The following is a 22290-nucleotide window of genomic DNA, read 5'->3' on the forward strand; positions in this document are numbered from 1 at the left end:
ATTACAGATAATTAGGGCTAATGATAATTTGGATCTAGATTTAATTAATAATTTGAAATAAGGATATATAAAATAATTTATTTTCAATTACTTATTTTATCCGTATTTATCCTTGTTTCATCACAATTAGTTGTTTAATTTTTAATTACTTGTTTACATATATCATTGTCTAAGTACTTGTTTATTTACAATTACTTGTTTAATTATTGGTAATTTTATTCTTGTTCATGAATAGTAATATTAAATTGATATAATCCCCATTTTGAAACATAGCAGATATGGAGAATATAAAATACGCCACTCTCGATCCCACGCTCCTGACCATGCACGACGATCATATTAGCACTCTCATATGGCAGGGGTGAGCAGGAGACTATCAGTGTTAGACAGTTGACCGCTAACATAGGTAAGTGGGTATTGGATGATCTTCAGAGACATCCGATTACAGACTGGGGTTTCATGGTATTTTCCAACCCTAAGGTTGTTTGTCATAATGATATTCGCTTGATGACAGCCTTCATAAAGCGGTGAAGGCACAAGACCAACTCATTTCACTTCACATTGGGTGAGATAACGATCACACTAGAGGACGTTTACATGATTTTAGGCTTGTCTATCATTGATCGTGTTGTTACTAATGTCGACACTACACCATAAGTGGGCTATTGTTATACTTAAATGCCATTACAAAAGGCCCAAAAATGTTGCATTGGGTCTATTGTAACACCAAGGGGTGTTACGTATATGAGCTTTACAATAAACACACTAATGTAACACTTCAATGATCTGTTGTAAAAGAAAAGAAAATTTTATAATATGCAACTAATGTAACACTAAAATGCCCAAATATAACGCAAAATGGGTGATACATTAGGTTCAATCAAGATTACAGAAGTGGCCCCACAAGTGGGACCCACATAGCCTATTGTAACAATCGATTTTATCTATTGTAACACCATTTTTTGTAATTAAATAATATTAGCATTTATAATTCAACCATATATATAAACATAAATTTCACTAGAAAAGGAAGATGTAATAGTTTATTTAAAAAAAAATTAAATACATGTTTTGTGTAAAGAACAATCTCATTAGCAAAAAAATATCAAAGTTACCATACATAACAGTCTCAATTTCCAAACCATACTAATACATAAGAGTCTCATCTTCAAACCATACTAATCAATAGAGTCTCTACACACACATAGACACACAAATCTTGGTTCATGTTCAGAAGTCATTACTAACATCAGTCACTTTAGAAGAATGACAAAAGCCACACTTATGGTTACATGCTTCTGAAGAGTCTTCACGACCCTTCTTTAAAGCATTACATTTCTCAACGAGTTCTTCCATACGCTTCCTATTGCCTTGTAAATCAGATTCAAGTTTTCAATACAAATTCCTTAGCTGATAAACAAGTAATTTTGAGATTTGGTAAAAGAAAGGATTATTATATTTATAGAAAAATAGATTCTTGGAATTTTGGTGAGGAACTGAAACATAAAGTTTACCTGATTTCCCGCACAACTAGGGAGGCTCCAGAAGTATACCTGTTATTTCACAGAAGAATAAGTATTATATACAACAACATTGTCAGTCAATATTCAGAGTATAAATTATTAACTTAATAGTTTGAGTTAAATATACTCACAGATTTCCAATCTTGTCTTTGAAGACAAGGTCATTATCTACTAGACTTTGTATAACATCTTTAACAGACTGGGAAATAAAACCCTTCTTTGGGCCTAATTTCTCAAGTTCCTTGAGCTGAATTCCAACACACAATACACAAAAGTAAATACAATTTGATTAATATTTGATTAAATCAAACTACATATTTTAAAGATTAATGCGTTAGTGTTAGCTGGATCAGCTACGAGGAGTACCTGCACAAAATATAAATTGAAGATGCCTTAATAAAAGTAAAGTTTTCGTGTCATTAACCAATGCAAGAACTTGAAATTGACACCCAACTTCATATTTTTTTTTTGAAGTAAGTTGAGAAAAGAAGCATTCTGACTTCAAGAAACATAACTAAAAGTTCTATTCTTCAGATTAAAAGAATATGACCTTGCAATTTGATGAAGCATGCTTCTCTAAGGCCGAAGCTTGAGTCTTGTATATCGATACATTTTTTGACATTACATTCTTCCTCTCCATCTCATCTTTGCGTGGGAATCCACCTACCATAATTGCAATGTCAACATCTGTATAAGCTTCAACAACAATTATCGAAGAAAAAACTCCTGTCGAATTCAGAAAACAGAGAGCATTAAGTAAAATTTTGAGGATTGACACCAGTTTAATTTATCTTTCTCTGATAAAAAAATCCAACCTTTTAGAAGAGGAAATCCAGAATCAATCAATTCCATTTTAACTGCATTTAAGGCCTCCACTGCAGGTTCAGTGTCAAGTAAATGTAGAATTACAGGCTGATTAGTACCCAGCATTTCTTATCTAGCAATCATGGGAACCAAAGCATAGCCTGTTTGGCTTGCGATAAAACAAGTTTGTCAACAAATTAAAGAAAAAATGTCAGTAACCACAAATATATATAAGAAATATGCACACTTCAACAAACAAAAACATCGAGAAAACTGCGATTGTGTGTCCATAAACATGTCTGCAGCACCGGTAACAAGGTCTGTAACAGGATCCTCCTCGACATCCAAGAAGCTCCATACATATTTAACTATCTTTCATGACAGATACAAACAACCAGAGAGTACAACAATTTGTTCAGCTAATTCCAGCTTATCCATATAAACACAATTTAAATTTTAATTTTAAAGACTAATAATGTAATATGTATAATTTCCTCTTATCGATTGTAATAACTTTTGATTGGTCTACTGTGTAACCGAGAAGTACAACTAGAAGTTAAATAATAAATTTGCATTGGTATACCCGTGTGGTTAAAGGCGCAATGAGGTGCACTATGAGCATATACAAGTAGTTAATAACATTGTGCTATACAAGTAGTCAGAAAAGAAGCCTCTACTTTTGACTAGTGGAAGAAAAATAAAAAGAAACGCCTTATAAAGAAGTAAACCTGAAATCATCTTCGAGTGATGATATACACTCATCACGACTAGCTTCAGATCAGCTGCAATCCACTCCCACAAATTTGTAAATACACACGTCACTCATAACAATAATCCGCACAACATCATTCCTAAAAATACATGTAATTCATACACAAACACTTAAAAATACACAACATATAACCTATCATTTCATACACAAACACTTAAAAATAACCTATTATTCCGAACCATAAAAATTCAACACAAATGAAACTCGAAAGCAGCTAACATGCGTAGTCTTGCCACTCCCAGTCTCTCCAACAAGAATGAGAGTCTAATTCTCGTTGAACGCCTTAAAAACTCATTTTTCCTGATGCCAAACAGGCAAAGTCTTCCTCTTCTCGAAAATATAAAAGTATTTGTGCGAATATGCCTTTCCATTCCTCATATTTAATCAGCGCATTTGAAGATCTGTTTAAAATTTTCAATTGACTTTGTGAAGAAGAGGGGAAATTAGGAGGCTAATTGGGGATCTAGGGTTTTGTGGCTGAACCCTAAAATATAATTACGATAAGGAGGCTTTTAAATTAAAGCCATAAATATGTGTTTTCAATTAAGAAGTCTTTGATTTGTTCTTCATTTCATCTTTTGAGCTTGTTCTTGAGATAAGGTGTGGTGAGAGAGAATTTTCCCGAGAGATAAAGTCGAGAGAGAGAGACTAAATTCAAGTGTTTTGTCGGGAGGAATTTACTAAACGCGTGTTTTCGTTTACGAGGGAAATATACAACACAAAGTTTCACTAGTACTAATGTCTATTTTCTAGTCTTTTAATTTTTAATTTTTGCTTTTTTGTTTAATTAATTAAAACTAATTATGTAATAAATATAAAATTAAAAAAATATCTTATGTATTAATTTGCATTAATAACTATTTTTTTTATTTTACATGTTAAATTTTAGAGTCATGAATGATCTAAAATATAATTTTAATTATAGTTTTTGATAAAATATTCACTCGAGTACTTTTAAAAAATAAAAAAGTAACTAATGTAACATCAGGCGCTGGTGTTACATGTCGTGCAATACCGACATCTCTATGCAACACTAGCTTTATAGTTATTATAACACTAATTGAGAGTTGTTACAATAGAACAAAAATTTCTTACCTAATGTAACGCTACTTGTAACACTTGCATTACAGTAGCGCACTTATGGCGTAGTGCGGGCTTGAACATTCAAGACCCTATTGGGAGACCAACTAGAAGATATTGGGGATCACTAGAGCACTGTGGGGTGAGATGTATGGCCAAGTTGGAGTGACTCTCCACAAGTTACGGAAGAGATATGGTTCTAGGCTAGAGGGGGAACAACCTCTAGTGTTTTTATAGCGGGATTCTATTTCCTTTACATGGCCATCTTCTATATATTCTTGAAGGTATATTATTTCCTAACTCGTCTCGGGATGTGGTACACCCCCAATATTTACAGCTCATACAGTATACAAGTCATATTGTCGATTATGCTCGGGGTGGCTATTTTGAGCCATATGTATAGATCTTTGTCCAAGAATGTGCAAAAGTCTTACAAGTATTTAACGTGTGTGATTTATTATGATGTTGTGGCCTTGGGAGAGAGTATTTTCTGGCCACCCAGAGATGGCACCGCGTGCAAGATTAGTATGGCCGAGGGTTACAATGTAGGCTAGACCGGTAGCTAACAAGATGACTAACCCTCATCACCACACATGAGGTTATATGAAGAATTTTGATAGTTTTCAGATGAGTTGGTTGATATGAAAGGCATATAAAAGGTTTTATAAGATGATTTATTATACATGTAATGAATATAATACTGAAATAATGGATATGAGGCACACGACACTCGATCGCGTACCATTGATACATTTTGAGATGGTTAATTGTCATGTCAAACAGGGTTCTAAGAGAGTTTGATATGGTGCACCATATTTCTAAGGAACTGATTGACCACAGATTTCTGCAGATGGAGAGGTTATCCCGATAGCAACGAGATAACTATACTGTTTTGTTGAGACATTTCAAAGATGAGTGGGAGCCGATTGACCACGGATTTCTGAAGACAGAGAGGTTTATCCCGGGAGAAACGAGATAACCATATTGTTTTGTTGAGACAGTTCAAAGATGAGTAGCATTTATTTGTTCAGACTGCTATGGCTATTGTCACAGAGTACATGTACTGGTACACGAGGGTTAGTAAATTGAAGATCGCTATGTTTGTGTCTGAGCATCCTACTAAGACACGTCTCGTGATGGTATAACCAGTAGAATATGGTTGACGCAGTATATTTTATAACTCTTATTTAAATATTTATATTTATTTATTCTAATTTAACCATTAAATTAATTAACTATTGAAAATTAAGGAATAATCTGCTTAATAATTCCACATTCAGAACTAATAATATTATTTTTTGCATTTTTACCCTTAAATTTATTAAATATTGAAAATTAAAGGATAAATTGATTAATTTTTTCTAATTTTGTTGGAGAGTGCTACGAAGTTGGTTGTGTCAAAAAATAGTGATGGAGTTGAAGATCAGTTTTATGATATCCTCCCATATTTTTTGACTTGATATGATTGAGTGATGATTGTATGAAGGACTTAGTTGGTTAAGAGACCCTCTTTTAGGAGACTTGAGCATGACACTTTCTCCCATGAAGTATTATTATTTATTTGTCAAATATTTCACGATATACTTCTTTTTAAAAAAGTATTGAAATGTTATAAATGTTACCACATGATGAGACAAGTGGTGTTGACTCTTCCCCTGACTCACTCAATGTCTCTAAGAAATATTTACATCAGGTACTATCGATAAACTTCCAATATATATTATAATTCATTATTGTGGGATGAGAATGTTGATGTATAGACACCAAATTATTGGATGAGATTGCTGAGGTTTTCACTATGCACCCTGCCTTCACAGCCAACCACTCCTATCACTATTCTGTCGGTGTTGAGGTAGTGTATTAATTTGGTTGTTTATCACTTCCCTTTCTAGTCCATATGACTAATTGTATTGTCTTATAACAGGTTCCACAGCTACGTGGAGCCAATCTGGTTGTGGAACTTTTGCCATAACTTAAAGAACTAGTATGATATCGCTTTTAACTTATTTTAAATTGATTTGACCTGTGTGCATCAATAAGCGGAAGGTTTTGACCTTGCCTTTCTAAAATTTTGTTAGCTCTTCCTTTAAGTTTATTAATTTTAAAGATAAATAAAACATGTATGCAATATAATTACAAACTCTATTAATTATATTTTAATTGAAATCTATACAACTTATAATCAACTTTTTCCTGAACTCTAATTTTAAAAGTCAAAATGTTCTAAAGTTATTTAAATAATCAAAATAAGTAACAATAAATCAACTTCTTCATAAACTATTATTTTAAAGTCAAACTCTTCGAAATTTATTTAAACAATCGAAATAATTAAAAAATAGAAAAATGAGTCATAAAATTATAGGTCTAGAGATTTCAAATGTCAAAATTATTTTAAATTTGATATCACAAAATAAATTACAATATATAATTTATAAAGCAAAATTAATGATAAATAATATTATCTTCACATGATTACAGATTAAATATAAAATTTCAATTCAAATTGTTAAAATTATTATTTCATAATTAAATAAAAAATATTAAAATTAATATATGCAGGGCATACACTAATATAAATTGAATTAATTTTAGATGGTTGGATATATGAAATTATACATGATTTTTTTTAATTTAAAATTTGTTCTTCATTTAAGTCCTAATAGTTTTGCTCGTACATGTTAAGCGGACCAAATATTACCGGTTATTATAAAATGGATCAATCCAACTAGTTGTGAGTCCATGACCTATGAACATGGCTTTGTATATCCTAAAATAGGTCATTTTTAATGTAAACTGAATAAGTCACATATAACTTCCAAGATATCTGTGTAGAAATAAACAGTATAATTTAATAACTTATTAAAAACAACTAATATCTGCATATATAGCTTCTTCTAATATCTTAACAATAAATATACATAAACTTATTAGAAATACTATAAAACATAATTTACCATTAATACAATATCAAACACGGGCACCATTCCTTTAATGTTTAAAACAATACAAAATACATGAATTGCATATGCATTATTTAGCTGTAACTCTACCCTAGATAATATGTTGTCCATTTGTTCAACTTGTCAACAAAAAAGATGTGATCATCTTTCATATCTAAAGTACAAATAAAAACTAATGTTTTTAAAAAAATTCATTTTTTATATAAATACTAGCATATCTAACTACGGTTAACGAAGGAATTTAGTAAAAACAAATTCGGGAAAAGTTGCTGAAATTATGGAGATAATTGACGATGATGAACGATGTATGATGTTGGATGACGAGGGTGAACGACATAAGACCTTGGGGTAAGGGTTTTTGTTGGGGATGCTAATATTGTATATATTATAAAATTTACAATTATGATCGATTGTATAATTCTCTTTATTTCGTAATGGTCGTTTTTTCCAATACAATGTGTCTATATATCCCTATTTATAGAGGATAAAGTCAAACATAATTCTTGAAAACAAGAAACGAGGATATGCTTAGTTTGTCCTTTACCTTTGGATCAGGGCCCCCGCCTTAAATAGTATCGTCAAGGGCATTTCGTGTCCATCTGTCATTTCATATTGTGGCGGTCAAGTGATTGACCCGAGAATATGGGAGTTATTTCTACCTAGAACCACGAAAAAGGTAACAAAGTATTGGTCTAGGGCATTTCCCTGTGACTCCCTAACAAAAAGATCCGTGTTAGCCGGAATGGAGCGTAATCCATCATTATGACAGTAATAAGTCTGAATAAGTTTAGAAGGAATTTTTCTTTACTCGGTCAAGGCCCAAAACCAACCTTATAACTTTGCTAATCAACTAGCTTTATTACCCGTGCAAGGCACGGGCAAGCTTTATTTATAAAAAAATTGATATTTTTTGCGTACATTTACGATATTTGTGTGTTATTTCGTACGATATTGTGTGATTAATGTTAGAAGGACTACTGTAAAGACGAACATCCTTAAATTTATATTGTGTCGCGAATGTAAAGTTTAGAGTGCACTCTTAGCATTAAAAATAATGGTTTTCTATCAAGTCTCAATGATTTTTTCAACTGGAGATACCAAAAATATTATAATGTTTTAGGTGTCATGTTTATCAAAATATGGGGGCAAAATAATAATTTTTTTTGTATGGTCAAACTCGAACTTCAAATTACTCGGCTCATAAGGTTCACGAGTATTTTTATCTAAATATTTAATATTTTATTAATATATTATATATTAATTAGAATCGAATTCGAGCACAACTTATCATATTTCGAGTTTTTGTCAATATTTGGTAAAATTGATTCAAGTTTTCGAGCCGAACTTGAGGCTACCGGACTATTTACGACTCGAGTTTCATGCTTGATTTAAGATTCGGGTGAAATCGAGCTCGTGCTCGAGTTCAGACATTTTTAATCGAGTTCAAGTCTGGAAGTTTTCGACTCGGCTCAGCTTAATTATACCCTTAGTTGTTGTAAGGTTGATATTTCGAAGTGAGTTAATTACCCAAGTCTCAATATTTAATAAACTATTATTAAATGGTAATATATTATCAATAAGTTAATATGGTAACATAATATCAGCAAGTTATTTATTTAATATTTGTAATTTTTTTATAAATAAAAAAATAATTAAAATCACGTGGTTGTATATGAGTATAAAGTTAGTATATTGTAGTGAGCTAATTACTCAAGTCTTAGAATAATCTTATTATATATCAATATTAGATTATATAGGTTTAGTCATCCAATATGAAGAAACAAATATATAACTTGGTACTTGATGTTATTAAAATATAATCAAATAAGCCTCTAGCTCAATCGATTGAAGGCAAATGTTTGGATATAGGTGTCACATGTTTAATTCTACAAGCCAATAATATTTTTCCATATTTATTCAAATAAGGGCGCAAAATATTAATTTCGAATTATATGTTTTCCCTAAAAAATTTGACCATATCGAACTTTTTACTACCTGAATTTCGAGTTTAAAATTTAAAGTTCGGTTGAACTCGAGTTCATGCTCGAACCCGAACATTTTTAATCGAGTACGAGCATGACAATTTTCGACTCGACTCGGATTGATTATACCCTTAGTTGTTACACGAGTATAAAGTTAGTATCTCGATGTGAGTTAATTATCCGATTTTCGATAATTAATAAATTATTATTATATGGTAAGATATTATCAACAAGTTAATATGATAATATATTATCAACAAGAAGTTATTTATTGAATGTATAAATTAAAAAAAATTATAATCCCGCTATTGTACATTAGTGTAAAGTAATTATATTGTAATCAACTAATTAACCAAGTCTTAAAATAATTTTATTCTATATAAATGTTGAATTATATAAGTTTAGTCACCCAAAATAAATAAAGAAGTATATAACTCAATACTTGATTTTATCAAAATTTAACCAAATAAGCTTGCTCAATTGGTTGAAGTCATATGTTTATTATAAGTGTAAAGTTAGCATATTGAAATGAGTTATTCAATCAAGTCTCAAATCATTATGTTTTCTATAAATATTAAAATAAACATAAAATTTAATATAAGGTAAGACACCTCGTGTAAATAAATAAGTTCTAACTCAATACTTAATGTTATAAAAGTTTAACAAAAAGTGTCTCTAGCTCAAGTGGTTGATGTGTTTAATTTGCAAATAATTGGCATATGTTTGATTTCTATCGGTAACAACTATTTTTGATATTTACTAAAATACATGGGCGAACGGTAATTTTAAATAAAATGTTTCTCCAACTACAGATTATAAAGATAATAATTTTTATATAAATAATAAAATAAATATAAAATTTAATGTAAAGCAAGACATCTCGTGTAAATAAATAAGTTCTAAGTCAATACTTAATGTTATAAAAGTTTAACCAAAAGTGTTTCTAGCTCAAGTGGTTGATGTGTTTAGTTTGCAAATAGTTGGCATAGGTTCGATTTCTATCAACAACAACTATTTTTGAAATTTATTAAAATACATGGGCAAAACAGTAATTTCGAATAAAATATTTCCCCAAAAACTTGATGTTTCTAAGTCAATACTTAATTTTATAAAATTTTAACCAAAAGTGTCTCTAGCTCAACTTGATGTTTCTAAGTCAATACTTAATTTTATAAAAGTTTAACCAAAAGTGTCTCTAGCTCAAGTGGTTGATGTGTTTAGTTTGCAAATAGTTGACATATGTTCGATTTCTATTAACAACAACTATTTTTGAAATTTATTAAAATATATGGGGCAAAACAGTAATTTCGAATATAATGTTTTCCCAAAAACTTCGAATATAATATTTCCCCAAAAATTTGATTTTGCAGTATTAGAAAGATAATAGATTTCTTGTTAGCCGAAAACTTTATTTCTTTGTGTTGCATGCCCAACTTATGAGCTGAGAACATATATGAGCGGGCCCATTTTATTATTAAGCCCAATACCACCATCATTTTGGGGGCTGTATGTTTGGGCGAGCCCTATACATCTTTGAGACGTCAAATTATGTTACATATTTGATACAGAATACCATGAAGGAGGAGAATAACGTTCACGTTTGGAAAATCTTAAAATAAGTAATTTATAACTTAAAATGATTAAGTGCGAAATAAGTGATAAGTTGATAAATACTTATAAATTTTATAAGTGTTTGGATAAATTTACTTATAAGTCAGAGGTTTTTTTACTTAAATTAATTAAAACAAATAATTATTAAATACAATTATCTTAGTTCATGAATCTTTTTTTTTTTTTTTTTTGACAAATGCAGAAAACTTTCATTAATTCAATATAATACAGTCGGGACAAACCCCCAACTGTCGATACAACCAGGTGGTAAAACAAATATCATACTAAAAACAATTAGATGATTTGTTTCCTGATCGTTTAACACATAGAATTTAAAAATTCTTGAAATTAAAAACGAAATAAAAGACATCCCGAGCAATCCAAATTGTGTCAACATCTCTGAAAATAGCAACATCGCAATTGACCATATCACATAAAAACCATTGTTAGCCCAATGTTCAAAAACACCAATCACTGAGATTGGAAAAACGACACCACAGCTATCTACTTGCCGGACACCGGCTATAGACATGCCGAAAACACCCCAGCTATCTACATGTCGGATACCAACTATAGACATGCCGAAAGTGTAAACACGTGAAAGATGAACAATCTTTGGTTGTGAAATGTGAGCTCTTGCAATAATTAACACCGCTCCAGATTCGACGCAGGCTTTGCAGACCACCAAGAATATCAATAAACTCGTTCTCAACCGATTCAACACGAAATAAACCCAATCATAATTAAACAAAAACATAACAAAACACTCCAAAAGGAGAGACAAAACACACACTCCAAAAGGAGAGACACGCAAACACCCAAAAAATTGGGTTTTATTGAAGGGAAATTAATAAGGACAAAAGAGAATGAAGGGTTGGGGCTTTCCACCGGAAAAAACCAGTGGAAGCCCCTTGATTTACTTGAAAATAAACAAACCCTAGGAGAGGAGAGAAGAGGAGGGAGGCGGCTAATCTTAGTTCATGAATCTTAAATTAGAAAATATTTAAAAATTTATATTTTAAAATCAAAACTTTAGAAAAAAGTGAAAAAATGAAAATAAGTTGGAAAAAAGTACGTCATTGTCAACTTTCAACTTATCAGCTTATAAGTTGTAAATTCAGCTTATAAGTTGGGTTGACAAATATAAGTAGATAAGCTATTACGGGCTGCTTATAAGTATATTGTGAAACAGGGCCCATGTAATGTCTTATGTCTATCTTTTTCAAACAATAGTGGTAACAATCATTTTCATTATTTTAGTTATAAAAATAATTATGCGGAGTTGTAAAATTAGTGTAGATTGTAATTCTGGTCTTGTCTAAAGTAAATTTACAATTTGTAGTAATAGTATTAAATTAATATATTATATATTTGTATAAAAGAAAATCAAGGTCAATAAATATATTATTTTTATGAAGAAATGTATTTAAGATGCATTTGTTTATATTTATAGATTTTATAATGAAGATAAAATAAAATTATAAATAAAACCAGAAATTAAAGTATAAGAGTGAGGGGAGGCAGAGAGAAGAGAAGGAAAAGTATCCTAATCGAAGCCCATGAGTTAGAAGAGGGATATATAATTCGTAGGCAGGCAAGTCCTCTTTCTTTCAATTCCACTTATTTGGCTTCTCTCATTTCTTTATAGGTTTTAATCTTTGTTTTTGAGAAAGCTGTAATTGTTCGAGTATTTGGTATAAACAAGAGTACGAGACATTAAATTATTATTTAAATATTTATTCTTACAACTTTTTTCATTTTATCTTAACTTTTATTCTACATTTGATGGTAATTTGAAACCCTAGTATTTTAATTAGGGGTTTATCCTGCAAAAGCAATCAGTCCTGTTATGATTAACATCAGTTGTTTTCTGCAATTTTATAAATTTGTTTTGTTTTGTATCGTATTTAACTGCAAAGTGAATTCGAATTAGAATGACGTATAAGTGTTGAATAGTGTTGCAGCTTTGTGTAATGTTGCTTATTTCTAAGTTGATTGCTATGAATTTCATATTGTAGTTTCATCTGTTGGAAATGACGGGTTATGGTAAATTGCGTAATTTGAAAACAGATCAATGCAGGACTTTTTTACTAACTTAATCAACTGCTTTTTTAGTCTCGGGTGTTCTTCACTCCTACCGGGATCATCAACATGAGTATCTTGTGTTTGGATGGAGTTAATTGGACTTGTTTTGTGTTTTTGAATGTTCCGTCTGTCGAGTTCAAGGGCGTATGTATTTGTCTTTATTTTCAACAGATTATATAACACTTGCTAGTCTTGGTAATATGGATGAATAATGTAATGAAGTTTTTGAAGATAATTGTTCTCTTTTCATCAAACAATACTTGTCTTTGAGTAGACTTATTATTGGTCTCGTCCAATACCATATCTCCTTGTCCATTCAGTTGCTATATGGTACCATGTCTGTTGACCTCCTTCCAGTTTACTTTTGTTACTTGCTCCACAGATAATTTTGGTTTGAACTGCTTGAAGAAGTAGGAATGATTTGGCAGTTAATTTTATATGATATGTTAATATATAAAAAATTCTCATGGATTGTACATCTGTTGATCATCAGACCTGAACATACATTTATCATTCTTAATCTGGTATTTTGTCATTTAGTGTACATTTTAATACTTATACAGTGGAACTCTGTGAATTACATGATTTTGTGCAGTTAGTTTTCTATCGTGTTTCTTTCTCCTATTACATATTCAAAGTTTTCCTTCAATAGTTTTCTCCGAATTTATGAAGGAACAGAAAACCTTTGTCGGCGCAAGTTGTACCAAGGCACAAGAGCCTCCCTGCAACCTAGGCGGGAGGTGTAAATTCTATTTCAGAAGAAAGCTTAAATTATTGGTGAACACATGTAGTGACAATTAAAAAGATATAGTTGCAACGTCTCGCAACTTAGATAATAGTTGTGATTAGAGGGAAATCTTTTACCTTTGGCTGGTCTTAATTATTGAGCTAGTCCTTCCTAACTTTAATAATAACAATAATTTTCAACTTCTTACTCCCCCTTATTAATAATGTTCCTAAAAATTTATAGCGAAAATACTGTTCTTAATTTTAGTAGGAAGTTCATTTTCAATTTATTCATCTTGCTCACCGGCTCACCCTTTGCCTCGAGTCGCCGTCTCACTTCACACTGACCGAGGCACAAAACCCTCATCTCCCAGTGCCTAAAGCTTGAGTGTGCTTTAAAGAAACTGGAATGAACGATATCGATTTTCATTCTGTAATGTGGATGTTATTGACTTTAAATAGATTCAAGAAAGAATTTGGCAAGGAGAAATGACCAACTCTGCAGCAGGATCTTCCTCAAAAATGAAAGTTGGGTTATCCCAGCAGTCAGAGCCTTCATTCAAGCGCAAACGTGCCGTTTTTCAGAAAGACCGTAAGTACTCTCTCTGTAATTTGGCCTGCCCTTGTTATATATGTGATTGCATAATTTCTGATTCTATTGCTGGTTGAATGCATCAGTGCAGCACATGATGTATGGTTTTGGAGATGATCCCAATGTAGGTGCTATCTCCATCTTTTATTATATATTCAGTTCATGGTCCATATATGAAATAATCTGGTTTGTACTTGAGTATGCACCAGATTATTCAAATGAACTGACCACTGATGGACCATGAGAGTTTCTCCTGGTCAGAAGAATAATTCATTAATTTGCAGGTTTCAATGTGCTACCTATGAATAATTAATTATTTAGATAAAGTTCTGTATTATTAAGCAATAGTGTTTTTATTTAGTAAAAAAAGGGACAGTGATATTAGTTTAAAGCTTGTTATCGAAGATGGAAACAGTTTACACAGTGTACCTTGTGCTGCTACAGTATTAAGTAGCTTGCTAAGACTTCAGGGCCAGAATACTTGTGGACTCTGTATTTTATGTATTTGTTTATTCGGTTCTCTTATGAGTTTGTTATGCTGCAATACCAGCCCCTTCCTGAATCTATGGCGCTTTTGGAGGATATTGTGGTCGAGTATGTAACAGACTTGGTAAGTTTGGATAATAATTTGTTTTAGCTTGTAAAATCTTCTACCCACACAAAAACATGCAGAAAAGCAGAAAATTATGCATACACAGCCTGTAGAGTCCTCTGTTTTTCTGCCACTGCTTTTTTCTTTTGGACCTTTGCAGAGTGATTGTGCCATTTGTTTGCATTGTTTATCATGGATAATGATACTGATTTTAGATTTGACTTTACAGGTTCACAAGGCACAGGATATTGCATCCAAAAGAGGAAAGCTTTTGACTGAGGATTTCCTTTACTTGGTGCGGAAGGTATATTTTCTTCATCAAACACTCAGCTGTCCTTAAGTTATGTCTGCTCTTATGCATATTGTCTGCTTCCAATCTTATCTGTTAGATGACTGTATAATATACAAATATGTAACATCTTAATAATAACTTGGTCGATTGCTTTATCAACACTCTATGGATACCCTGCGACCAACTTATATGCTTGTGCCTTCTCTACTCAGAATGAACAATGTTATTGTGATCTTAATTTTAATAAAAGGAAGGTGTCCTTGAAGGGTTTTTTTTATGCTTTAATATTATTATAAGTTTGCGATGGGAAGGAGGAAGGAGTTTATTTGAGTGATTATACTTTTTTCTTTTTGTGGTGAACCTCAGTAAGCAGATAAAATTCTCAGCAACTAAAGTGTTGATTAATTTTATGGTCATAAGCATCGTAAACTAGTTGCCGAACTCAATCAAATCTTATATTAATCATTCCTAAATTGTTATGAAACTACTACAGCAAGATAATAATTAATTAACTGAGTTGAGTTGACTAGAGCAAATGTTAAGGAACCACTATTATTTACCTTCAAAAGATGACATCTGAAGTGTGGTAACGGCTAAGAAGCAAAAAGAACACAGCTTACGCGAGAACTATTGAACTAGTAATATGATTGTTTCGGGACATATATAATAATATAAATATAAGTTTTATCCTTCAACAGTAAACCTAAAGGCTTAAAGATTGTTCCTCAGCCTACTTCAACCAAGCTATTGTGCTCAATGCTTACTTATTCTTTCTGCAGGATGCACCAAAATTTAACAGATGCACTGAACTTTTGTCCATGAACGAGGAGCTGAAACAAGCAAGGAAAGCTTTTGATGTGGATGAGGAGAAGTTGGCAACCATTGATTGAAAGTGGAAGGTTTGCATTTTTTATTTTTCGAATTTATTTTCCAGTGAAGATTAGATGGTTTGACATCTAATCATTAAATTTGGCTATGTTTGTTTTTTGTGATCCATACAACTATAGTTAGGCTCACTATTTGTCTTGAATGCCATTTTAGGAGAGGGCTCAGGACTACTATAGCGGAATATGCAGGAATTTATAGCAGGACGAAGCTCAGAAAAAGCTCCACCCAAGATATAGAAGTATATGCTCCTTCCTCATCTTACCATTCCATATTTCCATGAATAAATTCATTGTATCAAGTACAAGGTAGAGAATTATACATTTGATATTGTCTCTGTAACTCAATATCTCAACACCCACATTTGCAGCTTGCCAGATTTATATGTTGTTATGCTCTTGTTGCATGGAATCTGTAATTGAGATTACTATTTTGTCATATTTGAATAGAGAATATTTTGCTTAGCCATTTCTGTTTATTCCTAATACCACAAATTAATTCATTCTGGTTCAATTTGAATAGAAACATATAGACACCCAAATTTGTAAAGATCTGTGATGAAAGAGAGATCAGAAATAGCTTTCTAGCCTCCATTGTGCATCAAGTATATATATCATAGCCCATTGCAAATTTCATCATTTCACTCTCTTTTTCAATCTCAAATTCTTTACTTATAGAATAAAAAAAAATCTTTGATTAAAAACAAAAAAAACTTGTAAACTTTTCCTGCTGAGGATCAATATGCTTGTAGTTGTCATCAAGACTTTACAAACATTAGAAAAAAGCGTTGAAATTTACATAATTATTTTAAATATAAACTGAAAGATATAATCATAGAAACAAACCTTTAGAAAAAATGCAGTCTTTAAAAAAATAAGATAGTTAGTGAAATTTACATAATTATTCTAATAAGAAATGTACATAAATCATATAAACAAGAACATCTTTGGGCAGTGTCCAATGAGTTTGGGTCGGGAATATCAATGCCACCGAGCCTCCTTTTACATTGGAGGTCCATTTACTCCCCAGAACTTTTAGCAGAACTCTTAAAGTGAGGGTCAAATCTTGCTTATACCCAAAAATTCTTTAAGTTAATATATTTTTTAATTAATTAATTTTGAAATTATTTTTTCCGAGGTGGATCTGATTTGGACGAATTTCAAGATAATAATTAGTTTCACGAAAATAAATGTTATATAATATATTCCCAATATAATGAAAAATATAATAAAAAACTGATACTTTATCATAGAAATATATATTTAGAATTCTGTAAAATATAATTATATTTAGTGAAAATTCTGGCTATCAGGCAGAAAAAATAAGTGATGCATCCAAAAGTTTGTTACAAAAATCTACATCTATAAAAGGATTATCATATATTAATGTTATACATCTGTAACTACCTATAATTTGACATTTATTTTTGAAAAATCAAAACATTCTTTCTCTTTCATGAAATTGAGTGTTAATCAGGAATTCTTTATTAAGAAAAAAAGAGATGTTAGCTTCATGTACATCTGGCTGTATATAAGAAAAGAGTTTCAGATTATACATAACAAATTAACAACACAAGCACACAAACATGCTTCTGTCATGTGTATGATGTGCGTTGATCTTTGTTTTTTCCATTATTTTGTGTGTTAATATATAAAAATGTGGAAACCATTATCATCTAGATATAATTTAAAGTTTTAGATTACAAAACAAAAAGATAAAAAAAATTAGTTGATAGTTATTTTTACAAATTAATAGTTTTCACTTATTTTCATCTAATAGTAATATAAATTTTGTTGTATTTTCGTTTAAGTTAATTTTATTATTTATTACAATAATTAATATTCTTTTAACTTAAATTATTAAATTATTATAAATCCACCATCTAAAACTAGAGAGGTGTATTTAGTTTGAAATTTAAAAGATTTTACTTCAGATTTTAAAAATTAGGTGTATTTAATATCAGTTTTTTTTGAAAACATTTGTTGATATATTTTACAAAATAAATAACTAGAGGTATATTTAGTTGAATTTCAAAATTTTTAATAAATTTGATAGTATTTATTTTAGAATTAAATTTTTTTATTACAATAAAATGGTTTATATTTTTGAAATCACATCAAATATTTAAAACTTAAAAATATTGCCAAAAACTCTGCATCCCTAAACGCAAAACAATTTTATAAATTTATATATGTTCATCAATTCATTTGATACCGCTAAAGATAAAACTTATGCAAAAAATAGGTTAGTATTTATTTTAGAATTAAATTTTTTTATTACAATAAAATGGTTTATATTTTTGAAATCACATCAAATATTTAAAACTTAAAAATATTGCCAAAAACTCTGCATCCCTAAACGCAAAACAATTTTATAAATTTATATATGTTCATCAATTCATTTGATACCGCTAAAGATAAAACTTATGCAAAAAATAGGTTAGAAGGATCTCCTGAGTACCAAACTGAGATTTCTTAAGAGAGCTATGCAGGATATTGGACTAGGCCTGTCAATAGAGCGAAAATCTGATCCGACCCGATTCGATCCGAGGCCATTTTAGTGGATATGGATCGACCTATTAAAAATCCGATCCGAGATCCGATCCGATAAGAAAAATCTGATTATAAATGGAGCGGATATGGATTTAGGTCGATCCGATCCGTTAATAACCCGATCCGGTTTATATATATATAATGTAATAAAAATATTTTTTAATAATTCTAGTTTTAAACATATTATCCTCGAGTGAAGTCCCATTATCTATATTTCGTTCGGTTCGGTTCGGTCTCTGTAGTCTAGTCCATTTCTATAACTCTAGTTCTTTTACCTTTAAAGCCGCATAACCCAAGTCTCAATTCATATAACACTTTTATTTCTAAGTCAAGTACCGTTATTCTCTAGTCAAGTCCAATTATCTTCGAGTCAAGTCCCATTATCTATATTTCGTTCAGTTCGATCTTCATAGTCTAGTTCATTTCTATAACCCTAGTTTTTTTACCTTTTAGAGCCGCATAACCAAACTCTCAATTCATATAAAACTTTCATTTTGCAACATCAATTTTTTTCATTATTAGAATTGAAATACTGTACAACCCAATAGTATGTTTGTTTCAAAAAGCGAATTTTAGTTCGCAATTTAACTTTGGATTTCGTTAATTCTACTTTTATTTTAATATTTTTTGAAATTGTTAATTTTAAAAAGATTTTGTAATAATTGAAGTTAAAAAATAAATATACATATCCGATCCGAAATCTGTGATCCGAACGGATCCGGATATGGATCGGCCTATAAAAAATCCGAAATCGATCCGATCCGAATCCGAAAAAATAAATGGATATGGATATGGATTTAGGCCGATTCGATCCAAACCCGATCCATTGACAGGCCTATACTGGACACACTGTTCCTCAACCAGCTCAACTAATTCTTCACAACCACAAAATCACTAACCAAACTTTCATTAACCTAAAAGGAACTGCTGTAAGTTTTTTTCACCTAAAGCAATCATACAACTATGATTGCAAGCTAAATATAACATGAATCAAGAAAGCTGATGTAGTGGATTTCTAGATTAGCAATGCATCCATAGTTGAGGAAACACAATCTGTAGGATCAGTAGTTTACTACTGGTCACATGCTCTGCTGTCTGATGAAGTTCATGAGGGCATCATTCTAAATTGCAACTTTTCAGCAAATGCAAAAAAATTCAGAAGCATGTGAAACTTATCTTGATCAAGCAAACATTGGCTATATCTTTCCTTACTATATATGTTACTCAAGGTATGTTCCCCCTTGGTATGTTTTTTTTTCATAATACGAAACTTTTCATAGTAGTTCACAGTACTCTCATTTCCTTTCAAATGATACATATATTTGCTTTGCTCATATTTTCTTACGTTATTACTACTGAAAAAAGACATGATCAGGATTCGATCCATGCACAGATAGTCATATCTACACCTTCTTGAACACTCAGCAAGTTCAGACATCACTTCATGTCACTGTTCCTCCAAAGTCATGGGAATCTTGCAGGTACTTTCCCGAATTCCATTATAATTTTTTGCTTTGCATAGAACACAGAACATCAACAATTGTATATTGCAATGAGCAATTAAAATTCATTGACTTAAAATTGGTAGTTTAATTGTATTATGTTGTTAACTATAGTGATGTAATTGAATTGACGGACTCCCCAGCGACAGTCTTCCCTCGGTAACAATTAATTTCTTTTTTATGTTTACAAATATTATGTGCTAATATTGCTTCATATGCCATTGTTAGAGCATTTCCAACACACTCTCTATTCAATCTCTTAACTCAAAATGTTGTTGGTATAGACTCTTTAAATCCACTCTTAACTTTAAGAGTCTAATCTTTCTTCTCGATTTTCAGAGCCCAACTTCATTCTTAACTATTATTTTATTATATATTTTTATCAACATTCTCTTTCTCTTTCCACTTACTTTTGTCTTTTTTGAATTCAAGATGGCTTTAATAATAAAAAAAAATAGGTTAAAGAGTCAATTTAAAAAGTATTGTTAGAGATGAGAACATATTAAATCACTAATAGTCAATATTTTATATTATTTATAAAGATTGAGGCAGGAGTCCGGTGGAGATACTCATGAGTTTTTGAGATTAAAAATAAAGAATCAAAGTACGGTGGGGGGTACTGGCATTGTGGCAGTGACAACAAGATATGCCATAAACTATCTTCAAATATCAGTTGAAACACAAGGTACAAACACTATATCATCAGAGCACACACACAAACTCTTCCATTAATTTCAAATCACAAATTGGTAATTTCTAAAATGATAATATTTAAGGTGGGAGGATATGCAGTTGGAAATGAAAATTTGACATTTGTGACTGTAAGGGGATCAGCCTTCTGGTGCCCTTGCTTTGTTCTTTTCTTTTTTGGACGGAGAGCCTCATCTGTCAAATGACAACTGATCAAGATTCCGTGGAGTCCAGGAGAGGGGACTTTAATATAATATGCACTACAAGTTGATTTATAATGAGATGTTACAAAGACGATCACAATTCACAACTGCCATCTGTGTTTCTGATTATTCGATTCATTGAGGCATGCTATCCATGCATTTAACCATTTCCCTTTGATAATAATTTTTCTTATCATGATTCTTCGCCGCACTTCACCGGTTCACCCAGTGGTTTCTTATCGCATAGGCCTTTTTTGATTTATTTTAGCAAAAGTAGAGATTTTCACCAGAACAATTTATCAGCTACTTGGAATTTTGGTTTTAATATCTCACACTCGCTGTAACTAATATCATCACCAGCAAGTAGACCTGTATGTTTAGTTTACAGTGAAGGTGCAATATTGGATGGTTGTAAAACGATTGAGAGTATAAAAAATTATATCTGGAACTTTGTTACCTAAAAATGACCATGAGGTATTAAGCACATCTTTTTTTAAAAAAATATTAATTAGTTCAAAATGACAACAAAAGCATTAATCCATCAAAGTTCCTACTAAACTAAAACGAAAGAGTGATGTAACCTTGTATGAGTTTGTTGGTTATCTTGTAGTCATCTGTTTGATCTGTAGTGGCTGAGCTTAAGAGACGAGGCAGGAGGCAAATTGCTTGTTGGAGAAAATGTTAATGGGGAACATCAAAGTTTAGGATTCAATTCAAATACCATTCTAATATCACACGACACATTGAATATATATACTTCAGTTGCTGCAACAACCATGGTGGAATTCAGATATTATCTATAATTTCTTCTTATTATAAATGTTTAAATAAATAACTTAGTAGCGGTTGTAGGATTGTAACTATCTAGTAGTTATTGTTGATTTTAGGAGGAAGTTATAAGCAGTTCATTATCTTTAGATTAGCAGTTAGCATATTATTGTATAAAAGTTCAGTTCTGCAGATTTAAAAATTATGAAGTCTATTCATAAAAATTTGTTTCTCTTCTCTTCTATATTAACTAGTTTCTTATTTTCTACATAAAACTCCATCAGATTGGTATCAGAGCCCTTTTCTTGAGGGACCTGTGATTGAATATTTTAGTTTTATTTTTTTCTTCTTCCATGGATTCAGAAACCCCGTTTACTTCATTAGCACCATCTGTTTTCAATGGTGAAGGTTACCATGTTTGGGCAGCAAGAATGGAGGCTCATCTAGAAGCCAATGATTTATGGGAAGTAGTAGAGGAGGACTACGAAGTTCCTCAATTAACAGATAATCCAACCGTGGCACAGATCAGGTTACATAAAGATAGGAAATCCAGAAAATCGAAGGCAAGAGCAACGTTATTTTCTGCAGTCTCCGCTGAGATCTTTGTCAGAATTATGACTATGAAATCAGCTTTTGAAATATGGAATTTTCTGAAAAAAGAGTACGAGGGA

General features: G+C 31.2%; 2 protein-coding genes, 1 long non-coding RNA gene and 1 other non-coding gene across 5 annotated transcripts; 2 read left to right on the forward strand and 2 right to left on the reverse strand.

Moving 5' to 3' along the window:
* Positions 1-1823: 1823 nt before the first annotated feature.
* Positions 1824-2453, reverse strand: LOC141686071 (malate dehydrogenase, cytoplasmic-like). Its single transcript, XM_074491132.1, has 3 exons — positions 2339-2453; positions 2074-2249; positions 1824-1889 (listed from the first exon to the last, which is right to left on the reverse strand). Exons 1-3 carry the CDS (start codon positions 2451-2453, stop codon positions 1824-1826), a joined length of 357 nt encoding a protein of 118 aa, XP_074347233.1.
* A 9745-nt stretch (positions 2454-12198) lies between these two features.
* Positions 12199-16372, forward strand: LOC141686636 (transcription initiation factor TFIID subunit 13-like). 2 transcript variants are annotated; one of them, XM_074491676.1, is made up of 7 exons: positions 12199-12326; positions 14006-14135; positions 14222-14259; positions 14686-14745; positions 14957-15031; positions 15799-15918; positions 16061-16372. In XM_074491676.1, the coding sequence occupies exons 2-6, from the start codon at positions 14033-14035 to the stop codon at positions 15907-15909; spliced, it is 387 nt and encodes a 128-aa protein (XP_074347777.1). In that variant the 5' UTR covers positions 12199-12326; positions 14006-14032; the 3' UTR covers positions 15910-15918; positions 16061-16372. The 2 variants fall into 2 exon arrangements, with proteins under 2 accessions (XP_074347777.1, XP_074347778.1); XM_074491677.1 differs by lacking the exon at positions 12199-12326 and adding an exon at positions 13496-13557.
* A 98-nt stretch (positions 16373-16470) lies between these two features.
* On the reverse strand, positions 16471-16547 carry LOC141688268 (small nucleolar RNA snoR118). The gene has a single exon (XR_012561724.1). It is a non-coding gene; the product is annotated as a small nucleolar RNA snoR118 (small nucleolar RNA).
* A 2878-nt stretch (positions 16548-19425) lies between these two features.
* Positions 19426-21804, forward strand: LOC141682472 (uncharacterized). Its single transcript, XR_012559792.1, has 4 exons — positions 19426-19685; positions 19832-19937; positions 20501-20643; positions 20735-21804. It is a non-coding gene; the product is annotated as an uncharacterized LOC141682472 (long non-coding RNA).
* The last annotated feature ends 486 nt before the right edge of the window (positions 21805-22290 follow it).

Source organism: Apium graveolens, chromosome 9 (assembly GCF_009905375.1).
Source record: "Apium graveolens cultivar Ventura chromosome 9, ASM990537v1, whole genome shotgun sequence".
NCBI lineage: Eukaryota > Viridiplantae > Streptophyta > Magnoliopsida > Apiales > Apiaceae > Apium > Apium graveolens.

What these genes read in the sequence shown, in the direction of transcription:
- LOC141686071 (XM_074491132.1), bottom strand. Translation starts at nt 2,453, where the DNA reads ATGCTGGGTACTAATCAGCCTGTAATTCTACATTTACTTGACACTGAA. An exon ending in TGGATTTCCTCTTCTAAAAG is followed by an intron (nt 2,250 to 2,338) that starts GTTGGATTTTTT and finishes TGAATTCGACAG; the next exon opens with GAGTTTTTTCTTCGATAATT. An exon ending in ATGCTTCATCAAATTGCAAG is followed by an intron (nt 1,890 to 2,073) that starts GTCATATTCTTT and finishes TATTTTGTGCAG; the next exon opens with GTACTCCTCGTAGCTGATCC.
- LOC141686636 (XM_074491676.1), top strand. Translation starts at nt 14,033, where the DNA reads ATGACCAACTCTGCAGCAGGATCTTCCTCAAAAATGAAAGTTGGGTTA. An exon ending in TGCCGTTTTTCAGAAAGACC is followed by an intron (nt 14,136 to 14,221) that starts GTAAGTACTCTC and finishes TGAATGCATCAG; the next exon opens with TGCAGCACATGATGTATGGT. An exon ending in GTTTTGGAGATGATCCCAAT is followed by an intron (nt 14,260 to 14,685) that starts GTAGGTGCTATC and finishes CTGCAATACCAG; the next exon opens with CCCCTTCCTGAATCTATGGC.